The sequence below is a fragment of the Esox lucius genome, chromosome 10 (genome assembly GCF_011004845.1).
Source record: "Esox lucius isolate fEsoLuc1 chromosome 10, fEsoLuc1.pri, whole genome shotgun sequence".
Lineage (NCBI taxonomy): Eukaryota > Metazoa > Chordata > Actinopteri > Esociformes > Esocidae > Esox > Esox lucius.
The window spans coordinates 16,937,676-16,956,360 of NC_047578.1; the positions used below are offsets into that span (position 1 = coordinate 16,937,676).

The 18,685-nt window shown below is 39.5% G+C and overlaps 1 protein-coding gene across 2 annotated transcripts; it reads right to left on the bottom strand.

Annotated features, from left to right (window-relative positions):
- Positions 1-1,507: 1,507 nt before the first annotated feature.
- On the bottom strand, positions 1,508-18,379 carry LOC105012716 (heparin binding growth factor). Of its 2 annotated transcripts, none has more exons than XM_010873739.4 (7): positions 18,087-18,379; positions 17,875-17,967; positions 8,355-8,431; positions 7,910-8,054; positions 7,563-7,721; positions 6,947-7,135; positions 1,508-6,284 (listed from the first exon to the last, which is right to left on the bottom strand). In XM_010873739.4, exons 2-7 carry the CDS (start codon positions 17,959-17,961, stop codon positions 6,264-6,266), a joined length of 678 nt encoding a protein of 225 aa, XP_010872041.1. In that variant the 5' UTR covers positions 17,962-17,967; positions 18,087-18,379; the 3' UTR covers positions 1,508-6,263. The 2 variants fall into 2 exon arrangements, with proteins under 2 accessions (XP_010872041.1, XP_010872040.1); XM_010873738.4 differs by having other exon boundaries at positions 18,072-18,379.
- Between the last annotated feature and the right edge of the window lie 306 nt (positions 18,380-18,685).

An 18,685-nucleotide genomic window follows, 5' to 3' on the forward strand; every position in this document is an offset into this window, starting at 1 on the left:
TCTCTTAGGTCATCACACAGCTTCAACTGGACTCCAAGAAATGTTTTCATAAGTATTAGACTTCCTTGCAGTCTGAAACTGTTCTGGTGGTCAGCTTGTAGATCTTCAGCAGTTGCGGTTCTTTACTGGGGTAGTTAACCGACCGAAGAGTCAGAAGAGTCAATGTAGCCAAAGTAAATTTAGCATTTAATTACAATGACTGATTTTTCTCATGCAAAATTATACCTTTCATCCCCAGTTACAGGTACTGTAGAAGGTTGCTGTCTGTATCCACATTCTTAGTATACACAAATAAATAGAAAGACAAGGCTAAGCTAACATATCTGGTAGCACACTTTTTGACATCTTAAAATCATCATGATGTATTTTTCCTTTCTTTCTCCCTCCCATGGTTGTCTACATAATTGAACAACGGATAGTGCAATGCTTTTGTTCATTTCATGATGTCATTTTCATAGCAAGTACAGAGAGAAATGTTCTTGATGTATTCCTACAAAAAATGCAGAGGCACACATGATTCAGTGCTATGTTGAGTGAGTTGTAGAACAACTATGTGCATGATCTCCACTGGCTAGGCCACGCCAGCACCTTGAGCTGCTTCTTATGGAGCCACTCCTTAGACGCCCTGGATGTGTTTCGGGTCGTTGTCATGCTGGAAGACCCAGCCACGACCCATCTTCAATGCTGTTACTGAGGGAAGGAGGTTGTTGGCCAAGATCTCGCGATACATGGCCCCATCCATCCTCCCCTCAATACGGTGCAGTCGTCCTGTCCCCTTTGCAGAAAAGCATCCCCAAAGAATGATGTTTCCACCTCCATGCTTCACGGTTGGGATGGTGTTCTTGAGGTCGTACTCATCCTTCTTCTTCCTCCAAACACGGCAAGTGGAGTTTAGACCAAAATGCTCTATTTTTGTCTCATCAGACCACATGACCTTCTCCCATTCCTCCTCTGGATCATCTAGATGGTCATTGGCAAACTTCAGACGGGCCTGGACATGCGCTGGCTTGAGCAGGGGGACCTTGCATGCGCTGCAGGATTTTAATCCATGGCGGCGTAGTGTGTTACTAATGGTTTTCTTTGAGACTGTGGTCCCAGCTCTCTTCAGGTCATTGACCAGGTCCTGCCATGTAGTTCTAGGCAGGTCTGTGAGAGCCGGAATTCTTACTGGTTGGTAGGTGATCAAATACTTATGTCATGCAATAAAATGCTAATTATTTAAAAATCATGTGACTTTCTGGATTTTTGTTTTAAATTCCGTCTCTCACAGTTGAAGTGTACCTATGATAAAAATGACAGACCTCTACATGCTTTGTAAGTAGGAAAACCTGCAAAATCGGCAGTGTATCAAATACTTGTTCACCCCACTGTAAATTGTTCAATCAGAGGAAAGAATTTCTATACTTTCCTCTGCTGGTACAATTGTCAATCGATCACCTTGTGGACAGAACAGGACAACACAAATGAGAAAAATTTGATACAAAATTACTAATGACAGACAGGAGGATTTATTTTGTAATCAACATGTTTATTGGTTTTAACCAAATGGACTGGCAACTAGCTACACTGGTAAAATGATGCAGAAAATGTGGAGGACAGACAATCAGTGAAAAGGTTAGAAGGTATAAAGTCTTTAACCCCAAGATTCAATGTTTACTGTGGACCGCAAATGAGGTGAGGATCTGGCACTAAAAAATTGCATTATAAATATAATGCCTTTGGAAAATATTCAGACAACTTTACTTTCTCCACATTGGTTGTGTTCGACTTCACTTATTATTAAATGTAAAAAATATTGCCATCAATCTACACACAATACCACAAAATGACAAAGCAAAAAATACAGTTAAAGATTTGGATCAATTTATTGAAAATAAAAAACATGCGCATAAGTAATCAGATCCTTTGCGATGACATCAAATTCAGCTCACATGCATTATGTCAATGAATGTCATATTTGATTGGGCATGATTTAGAAAAGTACACAACTGTCTATATAAGACAGTTGTGTCACCTGGCTAACACAATCCTTACAATGAAGCACTGTGGTGGGAGTATAATGCTATGGGCATGCTTTTTAGCGGCATGAACCAGGCTATTTTTCTCTAAGAACACTAAGGGAGGAATTTTCTCTAAGCACAACAAAAGCCCAAAATACACAGCCAAGACAACAATGGAGTGTCTTCAAAACAAGCTTGTGAATGTCCTTGACGGGCCCGAAAACCCAGACATCTGTGCAGAGAACTGGAGATCACAGTTCACCCACACTCCCCATCCAATCTGACCGAGCTGCAAGAAGGAACAGAAAAACAGACCGAACACCTAGCTGTTAGGGGCATACCCGAGAACACTAATAGCTGTGATGGCTGCCAAAAGGTGCTTTAGGGCTAGTTAAAGGGTCTGAGTTAATTTACATAAGATCGTTCTAAACACATTTCTAAACATTTTCTCTCACTTTTTGGGTATTGTGTGTAAATTTGATGGCAAAATCTTATTTTCTTTTAATAAATTACATATATAGCACCACAATGTGGGGAACATGAAGGTGGTTTGATTTCCAAAGCCACTGTAGATGCCTATTATAGCATTACATTTTCAAGTTGAAATGTAAAAGGGTAAATAAAAGAGCCAGAACCATGCAACAAGTCAGTCAGCATAAAAAAAAAGTTGTCTACGAAGAAATGAGTAATGGTCTAGCATTTTAAAGGTAAGCCTAAATTAAGGATCTGGGCATATTCAGTACAGACTCACAGCAGTTCTAAGACCTGGTCCTGAAGTGCCCCTGTGGGTGGTGGTTTTTCAAAAGGGGTAAATGACATGATGGATAATACGATGGAGTTCAAAAGACCTAATGACTGAATGCAGATATTTCACCAAACATGGGCCAAAACATTGCAACAACTAATGAATGACAAATCCAAAAAACATTCCATAATAAAACCAGAATACACAGGGGTCTTCCACAATCACAATTACAAAACATACAAATAAAAGGGAGGGACCATTAAATGTGAAGGAAAAACAATACACAAAATTTCAAACATCAAGGGTTACTTTAACAACTATGAATTTTCTAACAGCAAAAATAAATCTAAATTTGGTTTAGCAGCCAAAATCATAAAACAAATGTAATCAATATTGTCTAAGTTTTATTTCCAAATGTTTAAAGAGCAAGTCACTTGGACCAAAAATTATTAAGACAAAGGAAATATAGGTTTCTGGCAGTCATTGGTGTTTTTGTAAAGGACAGTCTAAATATTTGGAGAGTGCTAGCTCCAGTCTGGCTGCAAAGGTGTACTACAGCAAACTGCTGACAAAGACCAAACAATTTCAACTACTGACTTAGTTGCATTGACTTATTATGCATAAATAATTTCCAATTAAACATGTGCAGTTGTGGCAGAGAAGGATAGTTAAGTCACCCCGTGTTTCTGGGAAACCAGAGACAATCATGTCATGTGTCCAGATATTTTCAAAAAGAGAATGTAATGAAGTTACTGAAAGAACAAACCTGCCTCGTTAAAAATCCAGATTTATCCAAAGTATAATTTACTTTTAGGTTTCAGCTGGAGTCTATAAGCAACAGAAGTCCATAACTTAGCATAAAAGTGCATCTTTGTAGCCCTGTGGGCCAATAGTAATAAAAATTGCAGTCAGGTAAATTGAAGCAATCTACATGGGATAAGTTGAGCAACCATACCCCTTTCAAGTGATTAGATTGTCCGCTTAAGGCATAGTATTTTTGCAACATATCATGCATAAACTGGAGAATATACTATTTTGCCAGTGTATGTAAAAGTAGAACCACCAGGTTCTTCAGAGAGCAGCCAAGGAAATAAGAGAAGGGAAGTCAGCCCAGGTAACTTAAAGGTTTTTGCAGTGTTTTTCACTGAATGCCATTGAAGAAATCCATTATCTAGGATTCCATCCAAATTTCAAATCTTCCCACCTGTGGTTTGTTACCACAATCCATTCTATTCAGACAAAAAGCATTAATTGATCACATAAGTTACTTAAATTCTTTAAATGTTTGATGTGTTTATTTACATTTGCAACAAAAAAATAATTCTCACAAAACTGTTGATTTAAGTTGCAAATGCACTCTGGTCTTCAGACCTGCACTATTGAAGAACTGGTAGCAAATATGGATATGCTTCCCAATAAGGTGAGAATTTCAAATTATTGAGCTCAATTTTGTTAGACAAATGGCAATCATGAAATTCTCAAGCCATAAGATTAATTAACCCCAAACTTATTTTAAAAAAATTAACATCAATTAAGTTAATCACAATCTAATGTATTTATTTCCTGAAGCACAGTGGGAGGACCACAGGATTTAAACATTGGGTGACAGCAAATTGTACTTCTTTGTGATGATTCTTCCATCTAGATTTGTAAAGGCATTTCAACCCAACTCAAAACGTGTTTTGGAGGGTTTTATAACATCCCGTAGGAACATCTGGCTAATGCAGTGTAGTCAAGTAACTCCTGACTCAGCAAAACGTGACAGCCAATGTTCTCCGTAACTAAATAAAAAAAAATAAACATGAAAATAAGAACATCTTAAAACAGGTCAACATCCAGTTAAAGACATAACAGAGCCTATACAGTAATTAAACTTAGACCTACCAGTACCATCAACCACTGACACAGAACTTTATCACTCACCCAAAGGTTCCTCAAGTCCGTATCCACAATACATCCCACACCTCAGGTGTACCAAGAGACCATGTTCATATAAATGCTGATAATTTTCAGGGTCGCACTAACACTATATTTAATATTTCCTTTGACATGCAGAATGTAAAAAGGTGCTTAACTTATCCTACACGCCACTAGATATCCTGGAAGGACATCCAAACAGTGATTAGTAACTTTAATTGACAGAATTTAGACACAACCATCTGTTTTCTCAGGTATGCCAATCTCACAATAACTTGCAACATCTTGAACACTGGCCACAAAGCCGATCTCCTTAATACATAGTCACCATTAAAGCACCATAGAGGATGTTTGACTGAGGATAATTGCAAAGTTAGGTCTTATGAACATTTTAATGCATAGGACAATGAACAGTGCAGTAACAATGACTAACGATGGGATAAAATTATTTTGGACAATATTATACCAATACTTAATTGTTGTTTTTGGGGGGTAATGTTAGCTAACACTAGCTGGCTTGACGAGCTCCAAAACAGCCCTCTCTGACATGTAGAAATATAGCAATATGTTTGGGCCATTAAATCATGGTACTGAATACCCATAGAAATATGAGATTTGCGATACATATGAATTGTGATGTTTCTGGCAAATCACAGGCCTAATATTAACATAACAGAATTTAAGAAACAGATTTATTAAGACAGACATTACTAAAAAACTATCACATTGAAAAAGGTTAGCGAACAGATTTTTGCTCTCACGTGTGTGAACAGACTTTTCTCTTTTATTTTTATTTTTTACATTCCATCAAAATAGAGAGAGTTATGTGGGATCTAAGTGTCATTGAAGACACATTATTTGGTCACCTCCCATGTACAAGTAGAATGCAAAATATTATATAGCATTAAAGCCAAAGTTTTGCTGCCAACATCTTCGTGATCTCAGGAAAGATAAATATCATAAAAGCACAAGAAATATGAGAAAGGAAAGAAATCACCTGTTTTAAAGTCAGGCCAATGAAAGAAATCAAATTGAAAGTCAAATGATTATTATTATTATGAGTACACCTTAATACAAACTACTAAGATTTGTTATTTTTAAGAAATACAATAACAAAGCAAAAGGTAATCTAATATTCTCAAACCAATGAACCTACAAATTAAAAACATATTCAAACAGGATAAAGAGGAGTTAATTGTGAAATGGAATTGTTTCCCCAAAATTTTAGATTTTTGCTCATGTTGAGGTTTTTAAGAACCTGGCGTGGTGGGTGTACCCTCTACACTAACATGTTTGACACCTAGCAGCCAGACTTCTTAATTGCACTTAAAGAAAATGAAATTATACATTCGAAACCCATTTCCTCTTGAGCATTGAATTGCTAATCACTATGGGCGTGACTTGACAAAAATTGAAATCCTGGGATATACAATATCCCCAACTGGCAAGTAAGTTTTTTTTGCCTTTCAATATAGATATTTAGGTTTAAAACCTTTCCAGTTAGCAGAAACCTAGCATTCAAAGATTAGCAAAATTATGATGACATCCAAAATTCCATGGAGAAGAACCAATGGTCTTTAGTCATTCTCAAAGGATTAATGTTAAGCACTGTCCGTCAAAGGCTGAAAAGAATGCACAGAGTAAAATGTTAAATAGTATCAGGCATTTTCATGTTTTAAAATAATGCTGTATACAGTACATCCCCCATATCCACGAGGGATCGGTTCTGCGATGTGGAAAATCGCGGATAAGTGACGCACCCTAGAAAATCACTCCGCGGATACTTGAGTTCGCGAATGTGGAACCGCGGATAGCTGGGGGTTTACTGTACATTAACTATACATGAAACAATGTATTTTTATATAGTTTTTATAGAAAAACGTCATGCAATTAACCAGATCGACGCTTGGATGGCTGAAATTAGCGCGTTTCGGACTTCTTGAAAAATGTCCGCGGATACTTGAGTTTGTGAATGTGGAACCGCGGATAGCAGGGGGTTTACTGTATTAACAGTAATGCTGTTGAGGGGATGAGCCCCTCAACAGCATTACTGTCCATCTTGACAATTAAATATCTAATTAACTTTAGCAAAGTGTTTCTTTTGAAGAATTTAACTGAATTAGTAAGTGAAACAACAGACGATAGAATAATTTTAGAAAATCGATTTCAGTCAATGAGAAAATTAATAAGTCTCATCCAAACAAGAGATTGGTATAAAAGGTAGTGAAGTGTTGAGTTTATTTTTGACTCTCTAACTCAACTGTCAAAAGACCATTCCACTCACCTTCTCTGATGTTAATTGGCCCTCAGTTGGTGGTTTTGCCGGGCCCTCAGGCTTTGATTCGCCCACGGAAGACAGCACAGGGGGTTTTGGCCCAGCCTTGTCATTAAGCTTTAGCTCAGTGTCTGACTTCTTGCTATCCGCCTTCAAGTCACCATCCCCCTCTGTGTCCTTAGGTCGTTTAGGAGAGGTCTATAGAAAGAGAAAGAAATAGCTATCAAGCTTACTGAAGTGGTATGTTTAGATGGCATAACCAAACGATAGTTCGTTTTTTGTTTTAAAGAAGTGTTGTGTGAATAAAACATTATGGAACACCAACTTGTCCTTTTTTTGTGCCCATTTTGTGATACCACAAAATGTATCTGATGATTTTAATAGAACAGGATATTTTGTAAAACATAGACTTTTTTTATAATTCAATGTCTGTTCCAAATGTTTTCTAAAACTAACAGCCAACTTGGGCAGAATATTAAATTGAACATCCCAGTCAAGACTTCTATCAAACACTACCAATTAAAGTAACCATTTAAAAAAAAAAAGGTAACACAGGCTACTGAAATCTCTTAAAATGGCATACCAACAAAAACAATGGATAGATAGGTTAACATTTTAGACCCACCTCAACGGAACCGCCAGCTTTTCGCTTCGCACCTCCTCGGTCATTCTTCTCATCAATGATAAGGGTCCCTTCATCCTCGTCACTGCTTCCTTCTGCATCTGCCTTTTGCTCAATACCTGCCTCCACAGCCCCCTCTGCTGGAGTCTCCTTCTTTGCCGGCTAATTGTGAAGAAGAACAGAGGTCAAGGTGAAATACACCCAATAGACACCTGTATAAGCTTACACTGAGCATAGGCAAATGCGTTAGGGAGTACGACGGGTGGCACATTTTTTTTTAATGTATTTTGCTAAAACCATGTATAATAAACATAATGTTTCGCCAAACTCAAAAGGTCACAGACACACACCTCAAAGCCGGCTGGTTCGTGTATCACTGTAGGGTTGTTCTCAATCTCCCAAAGTCCCTCACTGAAGCCTTTCCTCTTGGTTGGTTTGCCAAACTTCTCTTTGCACTCTTCATAAGGGAACAAGTCCTTGGGACCCAGGAACGCCCTGAGAGGACAAAGATGGAAAAGCTGAAAGGTTGACACATGCACTTACCTGCAGAGTTTCAAAATACTGTTCTGTGAAACTAATCGGTAATATGCTGAAGTGCAATTCCAAATTGAGTTAAGATCGGAGCAATGTGGGGAAAGCGCCAATTTTCTTTCTCTGACAAGCTAGTTGTAATTTTCACCATATTGATTATATGAAAGCCTTTCAAATGCAAAGTGCACAAAAAAGATAGAGGTTAGATAGAGGTTGGGACGGGGAAATACTGCAATCGTCAAATCAAAATTCCCAGGTACTCACGTCTCATGTGTTCCAAAGAAAAAAACTTGGTACTTGTTGGAGGGGGACTTGACCGCTCCTTCGGGTAACTCGTCAATCTAAAAAAATAAAACAAAAACACAGATATGGTATACTAAAAAATACTTGAGAATCCTGGTGGTAAGTGGTTTAATGAAAGGCACACATACACACATTAGTTTTTCTCTCAAACACACACAGCATGAACAACTGTCTTTTATAGTTCTGCCAAAAGTGTCGCTCTCAGCAAGGCAAGAGAGTACTACACCCAGTGAGAAATCAACAAGCCTTTTTAGCAAATCACTTTGAGCCAAACAAAAAACAGACCTGTGTTTGTGCGCGAGCAACTGAATGGCACGTGTGCATATGTTTGCCAATATGGACTAGTATAGGAAATCATTATGCATTCGATTTGCATTTAAAACGTGTTACGAAGATGTCAGCCCATCTGGGATTTTTCACCAATGTATTGACAACCCATTCTTGTGTAGTGGGTTCGTTTTCTGCATGCTCATTTCAAACATTATTTGGTGCAGTTGCACATTTAGGCTACATGTGCCCAACTGCTGCAGACACACTCAAATAGAATTACATATTCTTGGAATCAACATGTAAGCTGTAGACCCAAATATGCACTACCTTTCAATTACATTTCTATGCTCATATTTTTCTTTAATTACAAAGATCAAGGGATCACAATTGTTCCTAGCCAATGTTATAAACCATTCTAAGGCCAGGACAAAATTCTGATGAGCAGATGATACAAAACCGATCTTTTAATCTCAGGGGGAAACAGACTTTGATAATATTAAATTATTAACCCCCCCCCATATTATGTTAAACAACATTAACATATTATGCAAGTACCATTTTCAAATGACCCTAATAAAGAGAAACTCTACCTGTGAAACAGGCTAAGGCGCAACTTGTGCGCACATCGCTTCGGCCAGACCCGACCTGAAAGATGCACAAACTCCCTGGCCACGTTGTTTACCTGGTAACTAACATGCTACCCTCAACATGTACAGGCTTCAACAATAGTTTTGACCCGGTGTGAGATATTATTAGTTGCTTTCCAAAACCACACTGTTCCTGATTCGGTTTATGGAGCTGGATGGAACTACAGCACCAAGTTTTTTACGTCGCCACTCATTCCTCCAACACATATAGAGCTAGACATGATCGCCTTTATAGCTCAGTAGCCGCAGGGCTTACTTGTTCTAAGTGTCTCACTTTACCTTGGAAAGTGACATGCAACAATTGCCATTTTCAGTAGTTTAGACCACATATTTATTTTTTCGTTTTATCTCAGAGGCAGATCTAGCATAAAGTCTCTTTCATCTAAATAAAACTATTGTAGTGTAAACATGCTCAGATATACAGTTGTGCTCATAAGTATGCATACCCTGGCAGAAACTGTGAAATTATGGCATGGATTTTGAAAATAACTGATCATGCAACAAAAATAAAATATTTATTTAAGGATAGTTATAATATAAAGCCATTTATTATCACATAGTTGTTTGGCTCCTTTTTGCCAGACTGTGTAAGCGGAGCAGGCTAAGAGTTGTCAGTCACTCTTACTGAGTGGGTAGAACCCTAGGAAGAAACCAAGAGAAGGGACAGACTCTTAGGGGTGGCCAGACCTCTTCTGGCTGTGCCGGGTGAGGTTGCAAGAATACATGACTTAGTTGACTAACATTTTCTATTGCGGGCCGGCTGAACTAGGCTGGCCTGATTTCTTGTTAAATCAGAATGATAACAAATCACCCAAATGGCCCTGATCAAAAGTTTACATACCCTTGCATGTTTGGCCTTGTTACAGACACACAAAGATGAAAACGGCAAAGCTGAATTTCACACACCTGTGGCTTTTTATATTGCAATTAGTGTCTGTGTATAAATAGTCAATGAGTTTGTTAGCTCTCACGTGGATGCACTGAGCAGGCTAGATACTGAGCCATGGGGAGCAGAAAAGAACAGTCAAAAGACCTGCGCAACAAGGTAATGGAACTTTATAAAGATGGAAAAGGATATAAAAATATATGAAAAGCCTTGCAAATGCCAGTCGGTACTGTTCAATCACTTATTAAGAAGTGGAGAATTTGGGGATTTCTTGATACCAAGCCAAATTGAGGTAGACCAAGATAGATTACAGCCAAAACTGCAATTAAACAACAACAACAACAACAACAACACCATGACACGCCTCTCAGCTTCTGGCACACTGTAATTTGGAGTGACAAGACCAAAAGAGCACTTTATGGTCACAACCATAAGCGTTATGGTCAACAAAGCCTACAGTGAACAGAATACAATCCCCACTGTGAAGCATGGTGGTGGGTCACTGATGTTGTGTGTGTGTGTGTGTGTGTGTGTATGTGAGCTCTAAAGTCACAGGGAAACTTGTGAAAATTGACGGCAAGATGAATGAAGCATGTTATCAGAAAATACTGGCAGACAATTTGCATTCTTCTGCATGAAAGCGGCCCATAGGACGCTCTTGGACTTTACAGCACAACAATGATACTAAGCCAGACCTGGGCAAACTACGGCCCGCGGGCCACATCCGGCCCTTTGTACGTCCCTGTCCGGCCCGCGTAAGGCCAATCATAAATTATAGGAATGCACCGAAAATTCTGCCACCGAATAATTTACACAATGTTTTCTTTCAGTGTTTCGGTAAATTTTATTTTGAAAAGCATTACGTTTGTATTACTTACGTATGGACGTATATGCGTGCGTGAACTGAGAGTGAAGGTGAACAGCGACAAGTGACGCTTGCCAGGTTACCCTCAAGATGTCGGCTCACGCTAAGAAAATAAAAGTTGATTTGTTTTCAACAAGACATGGACTGCCAAGTATTTCTTTACAGAAATTAAAGGTAAAGCTGTTTGCTTAATCTGTGGTACACAGGTCTGTGTTAAAGGATTATAATTTGAATCGCCACTACACGACCAAGCATGAGGATAAATACAGAAATCTGTCTGATGAAGAGCGCGCGTGGGAGTCTGATGCGTTGCTAGCAAAACTGCAAACCCAACAAGGACTTTTTACGAAACTTCACACCCCCAGAGATGCAGCCATCAGGACAAGTTATGTAATTTCTCACAAAATCGCCAGAAAAAGTAAGGCGATTTCTGACGGAGAGTTTATTAAGGAGTGCTTATTGGACTCTGTTGCATTGTTGTGCCCGGAGAAAAAGGGCGCATTTGAGAACGTGTCACTCTCCCGACACACTGTAACAAGGCGGGTTGAGGACATCACCGGAAACTTGGAGCTTCAGCTGAAGAACAGAGCTTTGGATGAGAGCTGCGATGTACGTGACACCACCCAGCTACTCATCTCCTTACGTGGGATAACTGCAGACTTTCAAATCACAGAGGAGTTGGCAGACATGCAGTCAATGAAAGGGACAACCACTGGTAATGACTTGTTCACAGAGGTAAATGCATGTTTGGACATGTTAGGACTGAAATGGGACAAGCTGGCAGGTGTGACAACAGACGTTGTCCAAAAAGTGTTATGTAAGACAGTGTTAAAAATGAACCATGTTGTTGATGCTGTAACTAAAACAGTTAACTTCATCCGAGCAAGAGCATTAAATCACAGACAATTTGTTGCATTTTTGGAGGAAAATTAGATTGAACATGGTGACATAAGCTATCACTGCACTGTCAGGTGGCTCAGCCTTGGCAAAGTACTGAAAAGTGTCTGAGACCTGAGAGACCAGATTCAGGATTTCTGTGTTAAGAAAGGACATAACATCCCACGAGATGTACAGTGCAGTGAAGGCTTTCACGAGGAATTTGCAGCTTATCTCAAGCCAAGTGAAGGACAACATTCTGACCCACTTACCAACACTAAAGGAAACCAAAAGATCAGCCAATCACACCCACAAGTACTCAACCATGTTAGAAGCACTGCATGCAGAGTTTGAGGTGATTTCAAGATTTCAAAACTGTTGAGAGTGAAATGCACATGGTTTCTTCTCCCTTCAACTGCAGTGTGGATAATGCACCAAGTGATGTTCAGATTGAACTCATTGACCTGCAGTCTGACACACTTCTGGCAGAGCACTTCAGGTCAGTCTCACTGCTGGACTTTTACACCTCCCTCAAAGAGGAGGACTTTCCACACCTGAGGAGGCATGCTCAGAGGATTCTAGTCCTCTTTGGATCTACCCATGTACGTGAACAGACATTCTCAGTGATGAAGTTCAACAAATCCAAACATAGATCCTCTATCACTGATGACCACCTCTCAGCTGTCCTTTGCATCTGACCACCTCAGACATTCAGCCAGATTTCAAAGCCCTTGTTCAAGCCTAGAACAGACTGGATTATTCTCACTGAAGAGGTAAAATGAGGTGGAAAACATTACAAGTTATTGTTTGTTGTATTGCTGTATTTCTATAAACTTGTTGTTTTTCATTGTTTGTGGAGATTAACAAGTTTAAAAAAATTACACTGATTCAATAATTGCTTTTGTTTTCTTTTTTGACCTTTCCACCATAATTTCACATTGCCTAATATTAATATTTACAGAATTGTTTTATTCTTCCGATTATCAGTACCAGCTATTCAAAATATATAATTTAGTGCATTTTACAATGGAATAAAGTTGAGCAGAATTAAGTTCAGGTTATCATTGGTGTGGCCCTCTGACACAATTCAGGTTTCTCATGTGGCCCCTTGTAAAAATGTATTGCCCACCCCTGCCCTAAGCACCAGGCCAAGTTGACCCCTGGTTACAGCAGAAAAAGGTGAAGGTTCTGGAGTGGCCATCACAGGCGCCTGACCTTAATATCATCGAGCCACTCAGGGGAGACCTCAAATGTGTGGTTCATGCAAGACGACCAAAGACTTCGCATGACCTTGAGGCATTTTGTCAAGACGAATGGGCAGCTATATTATCTGCAAGAATCCGGGCCCTCACAGACAACTATTACAAAGACTGCATGTTGTCATTGATGATATGCAGGGAGCAATAAACAGTATTGAGTATTAAGAACTAAGGGTATGCAGATTTTAGAACAGGGGTAGGTCAATTTTTGTCTTTGTTGCCATGTTTTGTTTTAGGATTGTGCCCTTCTGTTATGACCTACAGTTGAATGTGAATCCCATAAGAAATATGAGATGGGATTACTACAGCTAAATGTTGGCTCATGTATGCCCACTCCCCCAGTAACAAAAATATAGAATTGTTAAGTACTACAAATACTAATTTAAGTACATTATTGATTGCATTTATCAGCCCTGGATCAGTGTATCACCTAAATTACAAACCCGATTCCAAAAAAGTTGGGACACTGTTCAAATTGTGAGTAAAAAAGGAATGGAATAATTTACAAATCTCATAAACTTATATTTAATTCACAATAGAATATAGATAACATATCAATTGTTGAAAGTGAGACATTTTGTAATGTCATGCCAAATATTGGCTCATTTTGGATTTCATGAGAGCTACACATTCCAAAAAAGTTGGGACAGGTAGCAAGAAGAGGCCGGAAAAGTTAAATGTACAGATAAGGAACAGCTGGAGGACGAATTTGCAACTTATTATGTCAATTGGCAACATGATTGGTTATAAAAAGAGCCTCTCAGAGTGGCAGTGTCTCTCAGAAATCAAGATGGGCAGAGGATCACCAATTCCCCCAATGCTGCGGCGAAAAATAGTGGAGCAATATCAGAAAGGAATTTCTCAGAGAAAAATTGCAAAGAGTTTGAAGTTATCATCATCTACAGGGCATAATATCATCCAAAGTTTCAGAGAATCTGAAACAATCTCTGTGTGTAAGGGTCAAGGCCGGAAAACCATACTGGATGCCCGTGATCTTCGGGCCCTCAGACGGCACTGCATCACATACAGGAATGATACTGTAATGGAAATCGCAACATGGGCTCAGGAATACTTCCAGAAAACACTGTCGGTGAACACAATCCACCGTGCCATTCGCCGTTGCCGTCTAAAACTCTATAGGTCAAAAAAGAAGCCGTATCTTAACAGGATCCAGAAGATCAGGCGTTTTCTCTGGGCCAAGGATAATTTTAAATGGACTGTGGCAAAGTGGAAAAGTGTTCTGTGGTCAGACTAATCAAAATTTGAAGTTCATTTTGGAAAACCGGGACGCCCTGTCATCCAGACTAAAGAGGACAAGGACAACCCAAGTTGTTATCAGCGCTCAGTTCAGAAGCCTGCATCTCTGATGGTATGGGGTTGCATGAGTGCGTGTGGCATGGGCAGCCTACACATCTGGAAAGCCACCATCAATGCGGACAGGTATATCCAAGATCTAGAACAACATATGCTCCCATTCAGATGTCTCTTTCAGGGAAGACCTTGCATTTTCCAACAAGACAACGCCAGACCACATACTGCATCAATTACAATGTCATGGCTGCATAGAAGAAAGATCCGGGTACTGAAATGGCCAGCCTGCACTCCAGATCTTTTACCCATAGAAAACATTTGGTGCATCATAAAGAGGAAGGTGCGACAAAGAAGACCTAAGACACAGGTGTCGAACCGGTTCCACAAAGGGCCGAGTGTCTGCAGGTTTTTGGTTTTTCTTATAAATTGGTTCCTAGTTCATACCTACACAACCAGGTGAGGGTAGAAACTAACCAATCAGTGACCTAATTAACCAATCAAGTACAAGGAGAGAGTAAAAACCTGCAGACACTCGGCCCTCCGTGGAACCGGTTTGACACCTCTGACCTAAGACATTTGAGCAACTAGAAGCCTGTATTAGACAAGAATGGGACAACATTCCTATTCATAAACTTGAGCTACTTGTCTCCTCAGTCCCCAGACGTTTGCAGTCTTATAAAATGAAGAGGGGATGCCACACAGTGGTAAACATGGCCTTGTCCCAACTTTTTTGAGATGTGTTGATTCCATGAAATTTAAAATCAACTTGAAACTTCCACATCATTGCATTCTGTTTTTATTCACAATTGTACAGTGTCCCAACTTTTTTGGAATCGGGTTTGTACAATTGTCAAATATAATTTTAGTATTTTTTCCCCAAACAAATCATGAAGAGTATTCTACTTCTGTCAATAATGTTTAAAGGGCCCAAAAAAATATGAATAATGTATGTCGCTGACTCCTGGCATAGGTTAAGTTAAATAATAAGGGGTTTCTCTGTGGCTCATTCCTTCCTTGAAATACAAGACATGAGGTACACCCTAATAATCCATTCTACTGCCGGAATTGTGTAGTTGTTCACTACTCAACGCATATTTAAAGGCATTAGGACTGGTGTATATGCATGTTGCCTTGCGAACCAAACTCCTTGCTCCAGCAAAACAAAAAGCCAGACCCACAGACAATTTCTTATCCAAAGTGAGTTTGGAAAGCAGTACCTCAAAAGCAACATGTAGAATGCAAACATGATGTTACTGCACCCAGAAAGTTAGCCTGATTCATTAAAGATTATCTAACTGCTGAAGACTTTACTACCAACCCACCCCCATTTTTACATCACCACAAATTACTTCACTGAAGGCAGTTTCAGACTGACACGTGAAGTGAACAATAGAGCAGAGGAGGATTTCAGTTGGAATCGTCAGCCAATCATGCATGGTGGCCTAGGGGGTGTTCCCATATAAACAACTTCCTTACAAATCCATAAAGGGATGTGAACAAGTACACACTTGAGCAACGGGAGATTTTACTAATACAACCCAAGACATTTGAGGGGGAAAAACACTGTCCATAGCCCTCCCCTAGGGCCTTGACATCCTATGGGTTTTGAGAATGGGTGAGGAGTATCAAACTGAGATTATCCCCTCATGTTTTAGAGCAAAGAGAGGGAGACGATAGTATCAAGGCATCCAATATCCTTCTCTGGTGAAGAGATTATTTGGCCCGGATTAATAAATCTCCTCCCAACTCAGGCACTTGCACACTTCACATTGTGTATTTACACACCCTTCTAACACCACTCGATGACACTGACTGCGCAAGTGCACACTTGGGAAGAAGAGCGGAGAAACCTGGACGCAGCCAGAGTATTGTACAGGAAGCCCGGTGACAACGGGTAGGCCCTGAGTCACTGTGGCTGTCGCATGCCCGCCTCGCTGTGCCACCTTGGTTCCTGATGGGCATCCTGCCAAAAGGAGCCCCAGAGCGGTGTCTAGATCGTGCCAGCCTGTTGTGTGCCTTCGACAGATTGTTTGGGCTGGCGCAAGGGTGTCGACTGTCAACAGTTTGATAAAGGGCAAGGAGGGAGGGAAGAGTTAGAGAAGAGACCGAAAACAATTAACTTCCCCAAACTGAACGATGGCGTCTTCTGTGTTCCATGCCTACTGAACTACATTAATAGGTGTCCTCTTGTAGGGTTGCGTCCAGTCGGGTGTGTGAAATATTCTACCCAGTACCTGGCATTTGACTGATGACTTGTTGATGGACAATTTCCCTAGTTTCCAACCATGAACTTTTGTAACACTGCCCTCTAGGCATCTGGATGGGAATTTCTGTAGGGCATACTTATAAGCAATACGAAATTACAAATAATACATTCTGCCATGCCTAAGTAACATTGGTTGTAAAATTTAGATTTTCAAAAGGCATAAATGTTTTGTTATGCACTAACTAGTCATACAAAAGCAGAACATTTTATGTGGATTAAGGTTCAAATATATAGGTAGTATTAATTCCCAATAATAGTTGGAGGCAACTTTGTTACAGTAGACTATATATTACAGTAGAAGGTTAAGCACTGTCTTTGCATTATTTACATGTGTTTGTCAAATTGTTGTTGCTGCAATTACTAGACTTTAATTCACGCGAAACGTATGTGGCTGATAAAGATAAATACCTGAACACTTTAGGGATGCCTCGTGGAAATAAATATTTCCATATAGAGCAGCAATTCAGCAAGCGTCTCCGTGTGTTCTTTCAGCAAGTGTACTGGTGGCTTGTGCATTGGTGCCATAATCAAATGCAGCTACTGCCGCCAAATGTAATCCATTCTACTACTCCCACACCAGCAGTACTCTCTGTTACATATAGTATTCATTTCGCGAATCGCCTTGCTGCAACTTTGCATTCTATTGAAACATTCAAGCGTTTAAATGTTACTGGTTGGACATAGAAGAGCCTGCTATAATATAACATCAGTTTGGATAACTGGCTGAAATGAACAAGACTTAAACTGAAGACATGTACAGTATCAGTTTGTTTACATGAAATATACAGGATCTATCGAACAGGTTAGGCCTTGTATCAATGGTGAGATGAAACCCTGATAGCGACCAGACTAATCTCCATTACTTTATTGAAAAAGAATGCTTGCTATTACAATAGAAGATTTAACTTTTTTCACACTGAATTCACAAACATTTCACAAGCTTATTTCGGGCACGTACTCAGACGGGAATAAACTTATCAAAGACTAGGCCTTGTTGAAATATAAAACTGATCTGGCATACTGTAGGCCTAACCGCATATAGATTAAAAACAATACGCACTATTAACGGTTGGTTAAGCAAAACAGTCTGAAGTTCCTTACCCTCGCTGGCCAATGTGGATAACCTTTCATTTTCGCGAACACGAGATCCCCAGGCTTGTATTCTTTTTGCCTATTCGACCTCGGCATGCCTTCCTGGTGGATGAATCAAATATATAAAAAAATTAATTTAAAATATCGATTAACTGTTGCAAGTAAACACAACAAAATAGATCCACCGATATAATTCCACTTATTACGTTGTGATCTCCTACTTTGGGTGGCTTGGGTTTTCGCGTAAATTAGGCTAAATCGCGCGTTGAAAATTGGAACGTGGACGTAATCAAATAGGTAACTTTGCGCGGTCCAATGCTTTGCAGAGCGGAATGGTTACAGGGCGCACAGCCTATCTTATAAGACTTTCCTCTTTGTTGTTGTTCAAAAAAAAACAAATGTATTCCTGCCGTCTAATTATCTACAGCCTATCTATAGACTTGTTTTTGTTTGAAATCGAAGGCAAAGATGGTGGATAAATTAAGATGAACGAGTCCAGCCGTTCCTTCTTCTTCATCTATAGTATTATTGCGGACTGAAATAAACGTTAGAAATACACAACACCACCTACTGGATGGTTGACCGTAAACTGGTCAACCTTGTTACTCTGATATTAACAACAACAAAAAACAAAGATAAATTACTTGATAATTACCAATAAAAGCTAGAGCTGTTTCTTGTACAATCTCTTTTGTTAACAAAGTGTTAACAAACAATCCCACCATCTCAAATTAATAAATTGTTTGTTGACAGTCATGTAATTGTGTCCCCACATACTGTTTCTGTAATTCATGACAAAAAAAATAGAGTGGAGGGATTG

Excerpts from the sequence above, each read along its gene's own strand:
- LOC105012716 (XM_010873739.4), bottom strand. The coding sequence starts at position 17,961 with ATGCCGAGGTCGAATAGGCAAAAAGAATACAAGCCTGGGGATCTCGTG. Across the intron at positions 8,432-17,874 it reads ATCCACATTGGCCAGCGAGG|ATTGACGAGTTACCCGAAGG; the intron begins GTAAGGAACTTC and ends TTATTTTTTTAG. Across the intron at positions 8,055-8,354 it reads TTCTTTGGAACACATGAGAC|GGCGTTCCTGGGTCCCAAGG; the intron begins GTGAGTACCTGG and ends TTGTCCTCTCAG.